This window comes from Phyllopteryx taeniolatus, chromosome 6 (genome assembly GCF_024500385.1).
Source record: "Phyllopteryx taeniolatus isolate TA_2022b chromosome 6, UOR_Ptae_1.2, whole genome shotgun sequence".
Lineage (NCBI taxonomy): Eukaryota > Metazoa > Chordata > Actinopteri > Syngnathiformes > Syngnathidae > Phyllopteryx > Phyllopteryx taeniolatus.
In genome coordinates, this window is record NC_084507.1 from 15,065,292 (window position 1) to 15,084,122 (window position 18,831).

Consider the following 18,831-nt stretch of genomic DNA (forward strand, 5'->3'; position numbering starts at 1 on the left):
TTGGAACAGGCATTGAAACTGACCTTGCCGTTCCAATACTTTTGGAGGGGACTGTAAGACGGAATGCACTGTCATCTATCACATACCTACAATCAAGTCAAAACTCAAAACACTTAAATAAATGTTATAAATATAAAACAATGGCAAGTATGGCAGTGACTGAGCGTGCCTTCCTGTGCCACATGATTTTGAATTCCCATGCCATAGCTCTAAGATATACTGTGATATATATATTAACCAGACCCCCAAACTAGTCAACTGCTCAGAATTTTGCCTCTGTGGTGACAGTTATTGGCAAACACATTTCTAAGGAACTGAATTTAAAGTTAGCCAGTAAAAAGTGCGGTCTGCGTTGCGTTCCACACAATATTTATCGACGGCTCGTCTGGATTGAAAAACATTCTAAAATATGAAGGGAACCGCTGATTCCTGCCGAGATTCCAAAAGGATGAAAGAGAATGCAACACATACATAGCATCAAAAGATGGGAGAAGGGATTTTGAGGGGTCAAGCAGCAGTAGGGAGGCAGCGAGGTGAGACGAAAGCGACTTGTGAATGACAATGGAGACGATGCTGACCTATTCCAGACTGATGCCGCTTGTAGTTATCTCCAAAGGCCACGAGGCCGATGGCGATGGTCTGCAGGGAGGGCCGGATGGCTGGAGTGAACTGGTGGGGCCGAAGAAAAAAATCATGGCCTTCAAGTGTAATATACACATTTTTTGTTTCATTGCAAAGCAAGAAACAGACTACAACTTATGCATGAAAAATACGGTACTCCCTCGCAATATCGCAGTTCATCGTTCACGCCTTCCCTATATCGCAGATTTTTAATACGATTTACAAACTTTCACCTTACGAACATTTCAGACATACAAACACTTCTGTGTCAGCCACTTTCACAAACCACTTTCTTAATACTGTGGTGCCTTGAGGAACAAGTTATTCGGCTTACAAGATTTTCAAGATACAAACCGTCATTCGCCCAATTGTTTTTTTTGACTGGCAAGCGAAAACTTGAGATACGACAAGCGCAGTGAACTCAATTCAACTCACTTCACAATAAGCAGCAGTTTGGCAAATATTGACCAATTGAGCAAAAAAACAGGTTTCAAGCTGTTTAATTCCACTTCCAGATGAAGTTGACTGTCAAAACTAACATAAACAAGGAATTTCATGTCGTGTATTTAAAATAACCACATATAGTAGCTTTGGCTTAGGAAAGTCCACTTAGCTTAATGCTAAGAAACAATTCAAAATGCCTTTGACATGCTAACGATTAGAATCGATTGTCAGAATTTGGGAAGCAACAGATATTTGAACACAAATATTGTTTTTAGCTGATTTAGGACAATTGTGATGTGCTGACTCTAAATATCACATTGGTTTTGCTTAATCAGGTCAATCTTTTGAACTATGGCCATATTTTTGTTTACACGTACAGGTATTTTTACTTAAGAGGCTGAACTAAATGGAGGTTTGAACAATCAATTTAGAGGTACTTTTATCAATGTTTACTATTCAATTTACAATAAGCTAAGTTTGTAAGATTTGATTAATAAACTGTTAACCACTTTGCATAAGAACCTGACCTGAACAAGACAAACAGATGTCATTTTCGGATTCAGCGATGTAAAATTGTCCTAAATCAGTTGAAAAAACAAAGACAAAAAAAAATTACAAACATTTTGTAACCCAGTGTAATAATACTCACAGGCATATATTCTTTATCCTCTATGAAAAATTACTAATAATACATCATCTTACTGAGTCACTTAAAGTAGCAGGTACAAGTACTATTCTTCGTTTGTGTCTATTATGCTGCCCCACAAAGGCCAAGGCGGGCACACCAGCAGGAGCAACACAATGAATTGGATTGAAGCATTAAGTCATGATGCACAAGCTATTTAATTCTTTACATTTTATTTAATTATTTATTATGCTATATTATAAATATATATATGCTATATTTTAAGTACAATATTATAATATATAATACAACATACAATATATATAACAAAAAAATTTAGGGGAGGCTGAAATGGCAATTGAATTGAATTGGCATTTTCATTCATTTCAATGGGGAACGATGAGTTGAGAAACAAGTGTTTCAAGTTACAAGTGTGGTCAAGGAAATAAACTTGTATCTCAAGGTACCACTGTAGGTCCGCAAGTCCAAATTTAGAGTTGTACACCTTCAGCGTAGTAACATGTTGTGCCACAAAATGTCGGGCAGCCCTAACAGAGGTGGAATGGCTCTGTGTTTGTAAGGTAATGCTTTTTCTGTATTTGTTTGTTTTAATCAAAAATGAAACATTTTTTTATTAACAGGGATTGCGAGAAATGTTTCAGACCTGACACTCACTTCTCTCCCCCGTGCTGTTAAAATTGTATATGTCAAGCCAGAAAATCACATTCACGTCAGATTATGGGATGCAGTCTCCATGTGAAAGCACACAGTGTTGCTGTGATATCTCATGCCACTAGAGTGTGTGTGTGTGTGTGTGTGTGTGTGTAAAAGACCAATTTGGCAGGATAGGTGTAAAATAGATGTATAAATCATTACTTAGTTACTATATCTTTGATCACCAATGTAAGACAGCGATGTACAGTGGTACCTTGACCTAAAAGCTTTTCGAAATTTTTTTAGTCAAATATTGCTGGGGTTAACAAACTATGCATGCTGACATCCACGTGGAATGCTCATTCTGCTTTTTTCCATACAGCGTATACGTCATTCTCTCCGCTCATCACGTATTTCATATATATTTGTTTTTTGCTGTATATAGGCCAAAGTATCACGTCCCAAGAAAGTGAAAAATGCATGTGATTGCGCTGTTAAAAAGCTGAAATTTGTGCGTGCTGAAGAAAATTTTACAGCAGCCGCTGTGCTTGCTGTGGATGGAATTAAATGTCAGCTACAAGTAGAGATATGCAGCAATCACTTTGAAATACAAGTTATTTGAATAACGTGTGTGGTCAGAGAACGACTTAAGCTCGTGAGTCAAGGCACTACTGTATAGTGACAGGCAGAATAACCAAATTATCTTCCACTAGACAGCAGAGGGTACAATTAACCTGTGTATCCACTTTTTGGGACATTTTTTTGGTGATGTGGCATAAGATGTTTTCAGTCTACCACTCCTGAGCTCGACTTAACATAACAGCTTTTTTTCAACTATGATCCCACCTGAAAGCCCAGGCAGCGGCCGTAGAAGCAGCCCTTGTGCATAGAGCTGTATTCCCGCACAAAGCTCTCGCTGAGGCCGCTCTCATCGTGGAAGAAGAGGTCGCCGTGGCTGTTGTCGTGTAGCATGCGTTGGGCCAGGTAGAGCAGCGCCCGCAGCTGGCACAGGGCATTGCAGTAAGCTTCTATCTCACTGGCATTGTGGGACACACGGAAGAAGATGCTGCGCCGGTTGGCGGTGATGTAGCGGCCCTTGTGGATAATGTGGAGGAGGCAGCAACGCACCACCTGAAACAACCGACCAAGTGGGTAATATTTGAGCTTAAGGTGGCTACAGTAGATAGCGAACACACCGCTGTCAAAATGGGTGAGTATTTTTCTCATTTGAAGCATTGGAAATATGCTACAAAAGTCAAACAAACTCAAACCATCATCTCGTGGCAGCAATTGTTCTTTGGCTTTCTTTGTACTTTTGGTGCCCCATTTGTCATGCAAAACACAAATGGCACAAAAGTGTAATGCTGTGCCATAGGAAAGGGTCTGGCTGCTCATTAATTTACTGCTAGCTATTTTAGAACATTTTGATTGATCTTTCAAGACCCACAGTTGTGATAGGCACTGCAGTTCTTTTGAGTGTACTGAATCATGCGAATCAGTTCATTAAAAAGATTAGTTCACCGAATCGGTTCAGTTAATGATCCATCCCTGAGGTTTACAGTCATTCAACACGTTCACCGAAGGACTATGCGTTGTTGTTGTCATGTAATGTAAACTAGGAAAGGCGGGGAGATTAGTTATTTAAAAAAAAAAACGGTTAAATTATCACCTACCCCTCTCTCTCTCAGCAAGCTCTCGAACACGCGGCTTCGGTTGTGAGTCGTGAACAAGCGTGCAGAGGGCTCAGCTACCGACCATCCTTCCGCGTCCTCTGACGTCCAGCAAGGCTCTCGCAAGCCGGCGGGCTTTCTGCTCACTCACCTTACTGTTTTTATCATCTGATTATTGGAAAGGCTATATAAGTTTAAAGTATTATTACGAATAAAAAGCTTCAATAATCATAGACACATAGGGAATGATAAGTATGTGTACGTATATAAATTTATTATTAATTTACATTTATTTTAAATGTGTGCTTGACTGACTCAAAAATTTGCCGTTGGCTTGTAGCTGCTAGTGAAAGTTATCCCCGCGAGGATGTCAGGACTTGTGGCTAAAATCACTCCTGAGTACTTTCACTGCGTAGTACGTCATTCCTTGCGCAAAAGAATCACTCATCGTACTAGTACATTGCTCCTTAGCGGATCACAAACGAAGTTCAACGAACGAATCACTCGTGTCTAACGGATCGCGAACGATAAGTACAACGAACGAATCACTCTTCAGTTCCTCTGTACACCAGTTCACTGAACGAATCACTCAGTTCATTTATGTCCCTCCCCCGCCTGCATGGCGCTGCCTGACGCTGGCTGCTCATTGGTCATTCGCCGAAGTGAGTGACAATGCTGGCGAAGCGCAAATCACATGGCAGTATGTTTAATGAAGTCCTGCCCCCAACTGCACGCTCGCTGCTCATTGGTCTGCAAGCGCCAGAACTTGTGGACGTGCCTTTGATGTTTGTTAACCGAAGATAAAATGTCCGTTTTTATATCTTGCAAACTCTGTAGAAATATTCCAAATGTATGCCTTGGTGTCTGTTTCCCCATTCTCACTTTGACAGGTCCTCTGCAAGATTTTGAAAGCTGTTCATGATTTGAAATCAAACAGTATAAAATGTTGTATTGAACAATAAGCAACCCATCTGCAACGACCAAAGTTTAAACAATGATTCTATGTGTGAGAGTACAAAGTTGGGAGTGTTTGAGATTAATATTATTTTAAAACCCATTTACTCAAATTTGTAGACAAGATTCAGGCTGGTGGGCGTGGTCTTCTCCAAGTCGGAACTTCCTCTGCCTACGCCCCGCCCCTGGCGTATTTAACTCTAAACTCACACCTTTCTGAGTTGAGTTGAGTTGAGGCTAGTCTTGTTTTCCTTCTCCTCGTACCTTTGCTGGCAGCTCGCCAGCTGGGTGACCTCCGGCCACCCCTCCCCCGTCTTGTGTTCCCTTTTTGTGCTCGGGCGCCTCAGGGTGCCACCACGTGCGCGAACACCCGTCGCAACCAAGCCGGCGGCGTTTTCGATCTAAGAAGTCGACCATACGGCTCCCATCGCTTTCCCTAGCCACGATTGGTCGGCGGGGCCTCAGCGAGCAACTGCCGGCTTTCCAGACAGGTCCCGCACGCCTCTGAGGACAAGAGCTCGGCCTGCCACCAGGTCAACCGGCAGGGAAGTTATGAGCGCATCCCAAACGGGACAACAACTTTCCTTCCCTATTTCTTTTTATTTTTGTGCATCTGGTTTTTCTTCCACCGAACCTGCTTCTTTTCCACCTGAGGTCTGGAGGAAGACCACGCCCAAAGACCAGCTGATCTGCGTTTGTGTGTCGACACTGCAATCCTTACTATGATGGACAACATCAGTGCATAATAATTGTGGGGAAATTACTAGCTTCATACGAAATCCCAACTTTGCGTTCTCTCGCTCTGGCTCAACGCATTAAACGCTCACACGCTCATTTATTTTAGCCCAGCGACCACACACGATGTCCTCTTTTCCATTTTCGTACGGCTTTCTTTCGGTTACCCTTAGTGTTATTTCCTTGTTGTAGTTTGTAGTTGTGTGTTTAATTAAATATACCATAAGATTCCACTCGTGGTCGTATTTTGTGTGTGTTCTGAATTTAAGTAGACCTCTGTAACCTAGGACTCAAAATGTCGTAGAGTGTAGCAACCTCCAGATTATGAGACTGATCAAAAAGGTTTGTCGTCATTACGCCTAAAGTTAAACTTGAAAAAAATTTACGCGGTGCCCTTTTCGAGACATGAGTTTGATTTTAAACCGGAAGTAACACAAACGGCGCTCCCGGCTTATGACTTTATCCTAAATTAATAATTCTTATTTGATAAATAATCGCTACATTGGTATTTTTCAATGTTTATGTATGGTAGATTTGTGAACAGAGATGTTGTCCTGTGCCAGTGATTTCTGAAAGTCTTCAGCTTACTGAGTTCTTGTTATTATTGTTGTTGTTTTTTTTACCTCATTTAGCATTCTGTGCTGTGCTATTACAGTCATCTTTACAGGATGGCCACTCCTTGGAAGAGAAGCAACAGTGCGGAATTTTCTCCATTTACAGTGGAACCTCGCTGGGGTCACAGATATACAATATGACTAGATCCAATTGCAAAGGACATGCCTCCTGTGCCTACGTGGTGGCCATATTGAATGTGGCGCATTGACATGGTGGCCATGTGATGATGGTTACATTTGTCTATTGTGCAGAGAGAGCGGCACAGCTGCTGTTTTAAGTATGAGGAATACAAAACAAGTCTCTGGAGTCTGGAAGATGCTATTTTTGGTACAGTAACAGTTTTTCGTGTCAAGCTGTTTGCCTTTGGCAACAGATTTGGAACTAGGAAGCACACTAATTCCTCGCGGCTCATGAAAGCGACTCGCCTATAATGACTACTGTACGTTAAAGTCACCATGACCAAGCACACCGGTGTGGTAAGTTTGGATAAAATGTGAAAGTTTCAAACATTTGCAAGCTTTTTTTTTTACATTTATTTACAATAACTTTGTACCGTACTGGGCGTTTTAGGCCATGAAAAAAATAACTACAAAACAATAATTTAATATTGTACTGTAAAATGGGTGCTGTGACCTAAACAAAAGTGCTTCAATGTCACGGACAATCGACTATATCGGACGCCCACTACCCCCAACCACCGCTTCTATTTGTTCGTCATATCGAGGTTCCCCTGTATGGGCAATTCGTCTAACCGTGGACTGATGAATATCAAGACTTTTAGAGATACTTTTGGAACCTTTTCCAGCTTTATACAAGTCAATAATTCTTAATTGTAGGTCTTCTCAGCGCTCTTTTGAGCCCGGCAAAGTACACATCAGGCAATGTTTCTCTACAAAAGAAAATTCAAAACTTTTGTTTTCTAGTGGCCAGAGCAAATTTAAGTCACACCTCCAATTTGGTCTAATTAATTGGACTCCAGGTTGGCTCACACCTGACTGAGTAGCTCTTGGAGAATCCGTAGCATAGTTCACTTACTTTTTCCCCCCCATACTTTGAATGTTTACATTATTTATAAAAATATTAAAACACAATTGTCTTTGTGTTATTAGTTTCAGCAAACTCTCAAACTCTTTTCTTATGATTGCGACACACACTTTCTACTAAGTACTGTGACCCATACTCAGTTTATACAATACATTAAATACTCTGTTCGAGGGTCAGGTACCTAAATTCCGTCCATTTTCTATAATGCTTGTCCTCATTAGGGTCATGGGTGAGCTGCAGTCTCTCACATCTGACTTTGGGTGAAAAGCATCTTGGACCGGAAGCCGGAGTACACATATAAAACCCACACGAATACAAAGAGCACATCCAAACTCCACGCAGGAAGGCCAAAGCAGATATTCGAACCTCAAAACTGTGACACACACATGCTAGTCACTAGTCCACTGTGGTGCCTATGACCAATACAATATGTAAATTGCATACATATTGCATGTAAAATAAAATAGGCAACAGTATCGCTGTGCAAACACCTACCTGTTCTTACTCCTTTTACTCTTTAAAGGGTGAGCAATGAATTTTAGTTATATTCAGAGTACATTTACAATGGTTAACGTCTCATAAACTTGTACGACCGTTATAAATGTTCAAAATGGCAATTAAAAAAAATTATAATAATAAAAATAAAAACATCTAGAGTTAACTCTAGAGTTAACGTTTTTATGACAGTGGAGCCTAGAACAATTTAGTTTTGGAAGTACTCTTGAAACCGATTGTCGCTTCAGTCGCAAATTTGCAATTAAGTAGAGGAATGATTTAGGCTTTAAGGTCTGCACTCATCAGGTTCACCCCATTATTTATTTCATTCATTCATTCATTTTCCATACCGTTTATCCTCACTAGGGTCACGAGAGTGATGGAACCTATCCCAGCTGACTCTGGACGAGAGGCAGGGTACACCCTGAACTGGTCGACAGCCAATCACAGAGCACATAAAAACAACCATTCGCACTCACTTTGAGACCGACGGGCAATTTAGAGTCTTCACTTAACCTACCATGCATGTTTTTGGGATGTGGGAGGAAACCGGAGTACCCGAAGAAAACCCACGCGGGGACAGGGAGAACATGCAAACTCCACACACGTGAGGCCTGATTTGAACCCGGGTCCTCAGAACTGTGAGGCAGATGTGCTAACCAGTCACACACCATGCCGCCCTTTTAATTTCATTACCATTGAAAATACAAGAAAAATAACTGATTAAATTGAGAGTTCAAGTTTTAACACGATACGTTTGAAGTTGTAATGCATGAAAGCAAGCATGTGAAAACCTTGACATTTCTAACAAGGGATTATGCCCGGAAAATTTGTCGGAATGAGAGGATTGATGTTGGTAAACAGAGAAAGGCATTCATTTACTGCCCAGCTAAGCTCTGCTCCTTCACTTGTGGTGGGGCTGCAGCTTTCCAAGGTCACCACGTTTCATCAATAACTGTGGGACATAAAATACAGTATGTATAGTTGGGAGAGATGTACTGTATTGCTGCTGAAGGAGTTTATCTAACCTGATTTGCAACACAAAATCAATTTGTAGAACAAATGAGCTGACCTTGAAACAAAGTCGTGTCCTGCCAACGATTGGCAGGAGAGCAATTTTTCAGTGTGGACCAAGCAAAGGACAAGGATTTCCAAACTGTAGAGTCTGTGTAAAAGCGTAATCCAATCCAATCCAATGTGACATGATAGTATGCATATAACGATTTGTTTTGCTTATTTATTTTACAGTTAGTGTCCTGTCTTTTATTGTTTATTCTTCTTTCTGTCCTCCCCTTATTTTTTTCTGCCCTTCCCTTTAAAACCTCATTTTGTCCAATTAAAATTTTCAATATCCATCATAATACAAAGAACCACAGTGGCAGTATTAAAAAAACTCCCATATTGCACTGTAAAACTGTTCTGAAAATAAAAGCGATACAGATTCTCCATTCTGCTTGACCGAGCAGCCAAATAGGACAAGTTAAAAAAGTGTAATGGTGGCCTGTTTAAGTATTTCACATTTAAATTGTTTCATTCTAGTTTTGACTATTTTTTAGGGTGCCAACTCTGTCAGGATGCTGAAGGTGGTGCATGGTGTGAAGTTTGGGAAAGACCGATCAAATCCAGTAATTTCCAATTTGTGACACTAAAAATAAATAATTACTGGCAGTCTTATACATCTACAATGTGTTGTATTGGGGGGGAGAGACGGCGAACCAACTATTACTGGGATGTGGAAGGTGGTGCATAGCTTATAAACCTTGAGAAATGGATCTCCCATCTTTAATTCCCAAGTGGAATCTTTTGTCCACTAAATAAAAAACATGGTTTAGACCAAGGGTACTTAAATACAAATCTTAAAGAACAAGTTAAAGGTATATTTGTTTATGTCACCCAGGCCATGATAATTCTGTAACATTGAAAATATTTTTTTCTATTCAGTAACTCCCTTCTTGACTGATCATACATAATACGTCACAAATACCATAAATTGAGTATTATCAGTGGACTTAGTGGACAGCTAAGGAAATGCATTTTTAAAATCCATCACACAGTTCTTAGACCATCATCCAGTATTTCAGTGCATTTAGTTGCTGAGTGGGAGATATTTAGCTTTCCTTTCCTCTTTTTGTTTGCCTTAAAACATTTTGTCCATTCTTTTAATTTGTCTACATCTAACAAATGCCTTTTTGTGCTTTACCAAAAGCCATAACACGAGGGGAGCACTCTTCAAATTTGTGTGCTTTGTCTCGCATTGGCAGCCATAAACTCAGTGACCCAGTAACAGGCTGTCAGTTCATTGTTGGCATGGAGAAAAGTCCCAGTTTGCACCTGCTGCCCCAACCAAGACACAGAGCAAAGGAAAGCATTTTTTCAATTCAGGCACGTCTGCCAAAGCACTGTGTTGTGCAAAGTGAAGTATGCCTTCCGGCCATGTGGCTCCTCTGGGAACGTCCAATCTCGTCTCAGAAAGGGCTGCAACAGTTCATGGGCCAAAAATAGGTGGCCAGCGGGACTATTGGCCAACAACTGAGGGCTTATGGTTTAGCCTTTTTTTAGGGTGTTTGGAGGGTAGCGAGATTAAAGAGAGTGTGTGGATTAAAAAAGTCTAGGAAAGGTCTGAACTATAATAGGGATTACCCAAAATGCGGTGAGACCTCCATGGGGTGCATAAGAGTTAAAGTGTACTGGTAGTCTGTTAAAATAACTGCACATTTTATATTGCAGGTTTGTTTGGAGGGTGCGTGCAGTGGACAGTGGGTGCACCAACCCAACTCTATTTGCATGTTGACGAGGGTGCATAGTTAGTGAAGTTGGGAAAATTATTGTCCTATTTTGAGAACATAAAAAGGTTAGACTTTTGTTTTAGGGGGTCTGTGGGGTAGATTGCAGGGGTGCATCTACCTTGACGAGCGAGCGATAGCCATTGGCCGGTATGTGAGGGTCAAAGTCAAAATGATGGTAGACAGCGGCGAAGCCGGAGATGACTGGTTCCAGACTTCGGGCGTGCTCCTGGATCAGCTTCATGGTGTCCACCAGCCGCTGGGCCGCATCACTCTGTGGCCCTTTAGACCCTCCCGAGAAGAAGGCGGCATTCTCCTCGCACACGTTGTAGAGGGCCACAAAAACCGCTTTGGTGTCCATCACTGCAAGATACAAAGAGACAAAGACAAATTATCACTGAGCGACATTTTGCTGTGTCGGACGTTTTTATGTATGCGCCGAAAACACAAACCGGAGACCGGAAACGTGGCTAAAATCCAACTAAAGCAGCCAAAAATCCACTGAAAGCCTAACAGCCGTACAGGGAATGAGTGCAGAGTTCAGAAGCTTTGTTTTTGTTCTATGACAGACAGACAATAATATCAAAATAAGCACTAATAAGGGTCCCGGAGGGATGTGCATGAGGGGCTGACACAAACAGCTAGGAGTGCTTCTGCGATTTATTGGATCACAATGCGGCATCAACAAGGCCATTGAGCTCATGCTCAGATCGGTTTCGACAACACTGTACACTTGGTTGGCCGTTGATACCGACAATATGAGAAAAAACATTTCCCTCGAGGAAAATATTTGTGGTAAATTGATAAAATTGTACTTGCATAATTCAAGCATGAGTTCTAATTTTATCAAATATGCTTTGTGATCAGATGGCCTTGCAATTAGTTCAAGAGATGTCACACCCCAGATGACTGCCCCTGTACTTATTGTATATCTGCTTATACAGGGCCGTGAAAAAGGATTGGCCCCCTTCTCAAATTCTCATATTTTTGCAAAAAGGGCTTTCTGTTGATGGCTATCGATAACTGTTTGGCTTATGGCAGGTGCCTTAGGAGTGATGTACAGTGCCGCGAAAAAGTATTACTCCCTTCTCAAACTGTTATATTTTTGCATAGTTTCCCCACTTTCATGTTTAAGATCATCAAACAAATGTGAATAGACAAATATAACCCAAAAGAACTTAAAATGCTGTTTTTAAACAATGATTTCATTCATTAAGGAAAAAAAACTATTCAAAAGTTCCTGGCCCTGTGTGGTAAAAGTAATGGACTCCTCAAGCTAATAACTGGTTGAGCCATCCTCAGCAGCAACAACTAAAATCAGGCGTTTTCTATTACGGGCAATGAGTCTTTCACATTTCTCTGGAGATATTTTGGGCCACTCTTCCTTGCAGAATTGTTTGAATTCAGCAAAAATTGAGGGTTTTCAAGCATGAACGGCCTTTTTAAGGTCATGCCACTCCATTTCAATCGGATACAATTCTGGACTTTGACTAGGCCACTCCAAAACCATTTTGTTTTTTTAAGCCATTAGAAGTTCCTATGTGGCCTCCTGGATGACTCATCACTGTTCTCTTGGGGTAAACTTTGTAGGCCGGTCACTCCTGGAAAGGTTCACCACTGTTCCATGTTTTCTCCATGTGAGGATAATGGCGGTCCCTATGTTTCGCTGGAATCCTAAAGCAAACACCCTGAACTGGTCAGCAGCCAATCGCAGGGCACATATAAGCAAACAACCATTCCCACTCACATTCACACCTACGGGCAATTTAGAGTCCTCAATAAACCTACCGTGCATGTTTTTGGGATGTGGGAGGAAACCGGAGTAGCCGGACAGAACCCACACAGGCACGGGGAGAACATGCAAACTCCACACAGGCGAGGCCGTGATTTGAACCCTGGTCCTCAGAACTGTGAGGCAGATGTGCTAACCAGTCGTCCACCGTCCCGCCGGGACAGATTCTGTTTCAGTGATTTTTTTATTGAACAGGTGTAATCAGGCTTGGGTGTGATCAGTGAAAATGAACCAAATATTGTGATTAGCCACAATGAATTCAATATTTAAAAAGGGGAGTAATTACTCTTTCACACAGTAAGTAATAATTTTTCGCAGCACCGTACATCACTCCTAAGACACCTGCCATAAGCCAAACACTTATCAATAGCCATCAACAGAAAGCCCTTTTTGTACATACATATGTGGCGATAACGTACTGTAGTACAGACGCTACGCTCAATGATCTAATAGTTATTGAGGGCATCTGAGCCATGCAAGCACTGGGCAAGGGATGTTAAGAAAGACTGTGTGCTTATTTGGCCTTGTTGATTGGTCACAGTGACGTGGTTAGGTCTGCCTTGCCAATAGTATTCCTGTTTCGCTAACTAAATAGATTAAGTGCCAAGGAAAGACGCATATGCTGGTATTTCTATTTGTCCCATGACTTCTCACAACTGGGACATTCATATGCAGTCATTTGAATCAGATTTTTGGTTAAACATAATCACTAATAATAATAAATTTAAAATATAATTAAAATTAATATCAATTAATAAAAAAAATATTCAGTGCAGAAGGGGCTTAAACCTTTTTACAGAAATGTTGTAATGTAACACTAACATTCTTAACAGTCATACAAGTGTAAAAACAACAACTTTCTGTTAACTAAAACGGGAGTAATTTAGTTTTCCTTATCGTTGGACATCATTTATTGATACATATATAACATGATATAGCCTACTGTATGTAAAGACAAAAGAAGCCTAAATATCAGACATGGTAATCTTTGATAGCTCTTGAAGACATCTTGTTTAGAACAAGACATTCTAGACATTAATATTTGTACAGGTGCTTTGTCCTGGTTTCCTGTCATTGGGCTGCGCCAGTTACCTGAACCGGAAGGAAGTACTTCCACCTGTTTTTCCCTAATGCGTAAGTTGGCTGCCCATAACTCCTGTGCTAATGTATCGAGCCACACAAACAGTATGTGTGCATGTCACAAGCACACCTTCATCTGTTCTGTAAGTAATACATTTCCTGCATACAGTTTTGTCTTTTGAAGACTATAAGATATTACACTTTTGTTAAAACCCTCCACCAGTTGCAGCATTATGTACTTATTTACGGTTAAAGCAGAGCTGCAGTAAAAAAGTTTTGATTTCTACTTTACTGGTGACTTTATGTTAATATTGATGAATGACAGGGAATTTGAATCAATAAAATTGCACTTTCCACATCCTTTTGTATTATGTTTTTATTTATCTTAAACATGCTTAGTTTTCAATGAACCCACAGCCATATTGTATGGCATCGATAGAGATATTTGGCATGAATATTTAGATATGAAATTGTGCCCATATCATTCAGCCCTTGTGCGTGGTGTGTTAAGAATTATTTTTCCTCCCCTGCTTGGAAAACAGTCTGTCCTGTCAATTGTAAATGTTAAACCTGTTGAAATCGGACTGCTTGATTGTGGCGTGAAACAAAATGATCGCCAATTAGAAGGTGTTGTTGGAATCAAATAGAGGAGTAACTGTTGGGGTTGAGTGTTTGTAAAACGTGTCACAAGTCATTCAAAGCACAAACCAGTGCAAACTATCCCGAGCCCAGATAAATGCAGAGGGTTGCGACAGGAAGGGGATCCGGCTTAAAACTTTGCCAAACCAACATGAGGGTTCATCCAAAGAATTCCATACTGGATCAGTCATGGCCCGGGTTAACAACGTACGCCACTGGCACCGTTAACATACAGGGCAACGGCGGAAATTCAGCTGCTGTGGGTCCAAGACAAAGGGGAGGTGGAAAGTGGTTTCTTTGGCAAAAAGAGAAGAGGAAAGCACAGAGCCTAGAACTGAATCTGGGGACTTTCAATGTTGGGACTATGACAGGAAAAGCTCGGGAGTTGGTTGACATGACGATTAGGAGAAAGGTTGATATATTGTGTGTCCAGGAGAGAAGGTGGAAAGGCGGTAAGGCTTGAAGTTTAGGCACTGGATTAAAATTTAGCCATGGTATAGATGAGAAGAGAAATGGAGTAGGGGTTATTTTAAAGGAAGAGTTAACCAAGAATGCCTTGGAGGTAAAAAGAGTGTCAGATCGAGTAATGAGGCTGAAACTTGAAATTGAGGGTGTTATGTATAATGTAATTAGTGGCTATGCTCCACAGGTAGGATGTGACCTAGTGGTGAAAGAGAAATTCTGGAAGGGGCTAGAGAGAGAGTTGTGATTGGTGCAGATTGTAATGGACATGTTGGTGAAGGAAACAGGGGTGATGAAGAAGTGATGAGTAAGTTCGGCATCCAAGAAAAGGAACTTGGAAAGACAGATGGTGGTAGACTTTGCAACGAGGATGGAAATGGCTGTGGTGAACACTTTCTTCCAGAAGAGACAGGAACATAGGGTGACCTACAAGAGCGGAGGTAGAAGCACGCAGGTGGAATACATCTTGTGCAGACAATGTAATCTGAAGGAGGTTACTGACTGCAAGGTAGTGGTAGGGGAGAGTGTGGCTAGACAGCATAGGATGGTGGTCTGTAAGATGACTCTGGTGGTGGGTAGGAAGATTAAAAAGACAAAGGCAGAGCAGAGAACCGTGTGGTGGAAGCTGAGAAAGGAAGCGTGTTGTACGGATTATCGAGAAGAGGTGAGACAGGCTCTTGGAGGACATGAGGAGCTTCCAGAAGACTGGACCACTACAGCCAAGGTGATCAGAGAGACGTATGCCTTTGTGCAACAGGGGAATTTCAAATACTCCCTCTGCTCAATTTGTAATATATTTTTTAAATTAATTTGCAGGAGAGTACTTGGTGTATCTTCTGGAAGGAAAGGGAAGCAGGAGACTTAGTGGTGGAACCTTAAGGTATAGGAAATCATGCAAGGAAAGAGGTTAGCTAAGAAGAAGTGGGACACAGAGGACAGAGGAGAGGAGAAAGGAATGGTAAATGGTAAATGGCACTTATATAGCGCTTTATCTACACAGACTGTTTGCAATTATCTATAGCACCAGTCACTGACTGTACCTGTGCATTTCACGCTTTTTTTTCTAGCCAGAGGTACATGGAAAACAACAGCTATTCATGGCAGAAACTGAGGGCCACAAAGACACTAAAACAACCATTACTGATTTCAGTGACAACCACTAGAGAGAAGAAGTGAAGGTGACAAAGTACACATTCTACACCAGAAGGTGCAAACCACTCAAAATGTTAGGATGTTTTATAGAATGATGGGACAAAGCTAAACCCTTACCAAAGTGAGGGAAAAGCTGAAGCTTGGAGAAAGAAAGGATCAGGTCATGATCCCTAACATACAGTCTCATTTGTGAAACAGTGACTGTACTGTCATGGCTTTTTCAGAGCCTGGTTCACTAATCTTCCTTTTGCTGCTTCCATCAATGAACTCAGAAGTCTAGAGAAACATTTTGACTGCCAATTTAAAAAAAAAGATGCATTCAAACTGATTGAGAGATTGTTCATCCTGCAGCAGAATGACCTGTTGCATGACCTTACAAAGGCCATGCTTGAAAACCATCCAGTGTTGCCGCACTCAAACAATTTTGCAAGGAAAAGTGGGCCAAAATATCTCCACAGAGATGTGAAAGACTCTTTGCCAGTATTTAGAAAATGCTTGATTGCAGTTGTTGCTGCTGAGGGTGGCCCAACCAGTTATTAGGTTTAGAGGGCCTTTATTTTTTTAAATCACCATTTAAAAACTGCATTTTATGTTTACTTGGGTTACCTTTGTCAGGTAATTACATTTGTTTGATGATCTTAAAAATTAAAGTGGGGAAACAAAAAAATAAGAATTTGAGCAGGGGGCAAATACCTTTTCATGGCATTGTAAATAACTGGAAATAAAAGCTGAACTGTTTATTTCATCATATTTTTTGTCAAAATGAAATCTTTTCAGTCTCTAGTAAAAATAAAGGAATTAGTCTCACTCTTGCAATACTTTTGGACGACAGTGTACATAATGCAGCTCTTGTGTAGGATCTCATTCAAAGTGTACCTCACGTTGTAGCCAGAAAGTGTACAAGTACAAAGTAGACATCACCTTATCTATTTGCTGTCGACAAACAACTAATAATCTGAAGCGAACCTTGGTTTCCTTCTTATAAAAAATGAATGTCAGAAATCCCATAAGGCAATACTACACACATTTAAGTAGTTTAATGAATGTATTAATGTGCGGCAAATAGTGGAACACACTAAACAAGATGATAGAGGCATAACAAAAAGTAAGTGTGTTTACCAGCATCTGTGTTCAAGCTTCTGTCCTTGTCTGTATCCTCTCTTGCGAGCGTGCAGAAAAAGAAAGAGAGAATGAGAAGGAAGGAAGGAAGGAAAGAGGGAAGGAAGGAGTGGCCCAGTGGGAAGAAGAGACAGCTTTGCGGTTTTACTATCCCAGACTTGTTTGCTTCCTTGAGTTGAAAACTTGTCAGAAGCAAGTTATAATCTGCTCTATTCTCCACTCTGCTTTTCAAGGCATTGCCACAGACAAGCTTGGCCCCACTTAACCACCTCAGTGTGACAGCTCTTTTCACCATTGGCTGTTTCAGTGTGGGACTCCCTTCGACATTAAACAGAATTGGCAGGCGACAATGGTTGCGGGGGAGTTGGGGGACCAAGAGAAGAAGGGATGATAAAAAAAACATTCACAGTTTTGTTTTTGCTCATATTATGCCCTCTGTTCTCACTTCTAGAATCAGTGGCCACCAACAAGCACTTCCAGCTACGACAATAATAATGAACACACATTTGATACCTGCAGATGTGAACGGAAACTATATGTAAATAGTTTTATATCGTGCATATTGAAAGTCTACACACCCCAGTTCAAATGCCTGGTTTTTCCATTTTCTTTACTGCTTATCCTCAAAAGTGTCGCTGATGAACTGGAGCCTATCCTAGCTGAGTTTGGGCTGTACACCAGCCAATCACAGTGCATATACTGACAAACAACCATTCACACTCACATTCACACCTAAGGACAATTTAAAGCATCCAATTAACATAAGAACAAGTAACATAAAAACAAGTTTTAAGAATGTGGGAGGAAGCGGGAGCACCTGAAGTAGACCCATGCAAACACAGGGAGAACATTCAAACTCTTCACAGAAAGGCAAAAGTCCAATGCCAAACCCCCAACCGCAAACGTGAGGTGGATGTACTAACCACTCATGTACCGTGCCACCGGCATAAAAAAAGGGACCAAGATAAATTATTTCAAAACTTATTCCACCAATACCTTGACCTATAATATGTACTTCAATTGAAAAACATATTATAAAGGAGGCCTCAGTTTTATTCAAATATAAGTTCTATTAGTTTTTATACACACTTATATCAGTGTATATATTATATACACTTATGAAATTGTAAAATCACACCATCACTTATCTTTACCCTAGTCTGGACTAAAAATAAATAATAAAGTGAGGGGGCACTCTAGGTTTTTTTTTTTTTTAATGAAGAGAAGCTTCTCGACATTGTCTGCTGTAAGCCTGTTTCGGTTTTCATCCACAATAGTTGACACTGGGCTTTAACAGCCACTTGCTACACTACTCCACAGTGCTGAGAGAGATCTCTTGTAACATCTGAGCTAGGGTAGGAAACCACACTTTATTAACTCCCCAATACTACAGTGGGTTGTCATCTCCAAGGTATGTGTCTGACTGAATTTCTTCAGATGTTCAATCAAATTGCTTAATTGCAGAGGCATCATATGCGATGACTTACACATGAAATAATTCTTAGGATTTCTATTGTCATTTGACATACTGTATCTAATAACAGAGCCATACCCTTTTTTGGAGTACCAACTGCAGTGTTAATTGTTTGACAGGTATCGTCACTTGGGTGTCACAACAAGAATAGAAAGAGGAGAAACTTTTCTCAAACCTTGCTAGTCATGATCTTGCTAACTAGTTAGTTAGTTAAGGCTTCTTTATACTCCCGCGGTCGAGCGGCCGACAACGCCCGCATTGCATCACGTGACCGACGAATTGCCCCGCGCAGCACCTCTGCGTAGCACCCGACAAAAATAGTTGCTGCGCGTCGAACGCCGCTGAGATCATCTCTCGTGACTGGTCCGTTTTAGTCACATGCTGTGATGACGTACCAGCGTGCCCATTGGTTCTACATACCATCTACGTCGCCGCCTTCTCGATCGATTTTGCAGCATAATTAAAGTATCATC

General features: G+C 41.0%; 1 protein-coding gene across 6 annotated transcripts in view; it reads right to left on the bottom strand.

Moving 5' to 3' along the window:
• Positions 1–18,831, bottom strand: part of lipeb (lipase, hormone-sensitive b) — a 62,772-nt gene that overhangs the window by 26,399 nt on the left and 17,542 nt on the right. For 2 of the 6 annotated variants that reach the window (XM_061776058.1, XM_061776057.1), the window contains exons 1-4: positions 16,885–17,194; positions 10,762–11,003; positions 3,191–3,475; positions 579–669 (exon numbers count right to left, since the gene is read on the bottom strand). In XM_061776058.1, coding sequence (XP_061632042.1) covers positions 579–669; positions 3,191–3,475; positions 10,762–11,003; positions 16,885–17,179 — 913 coding nt within the window. In that variant the 5' untranslated portion in view covers positions 17,180–17,194. Of the gene's footprint in view, positions 1–578; positions 670–3,190; positions 3,476–10,761; positions 11,004–16,884; positions 17,195–18,831 lie in introns of those variants that run through there. The other 4 variants (XM_061776061.1, XM_061776062.1, XM_061776063.1 and 1 more) reach the window with 3 other exon arrangements.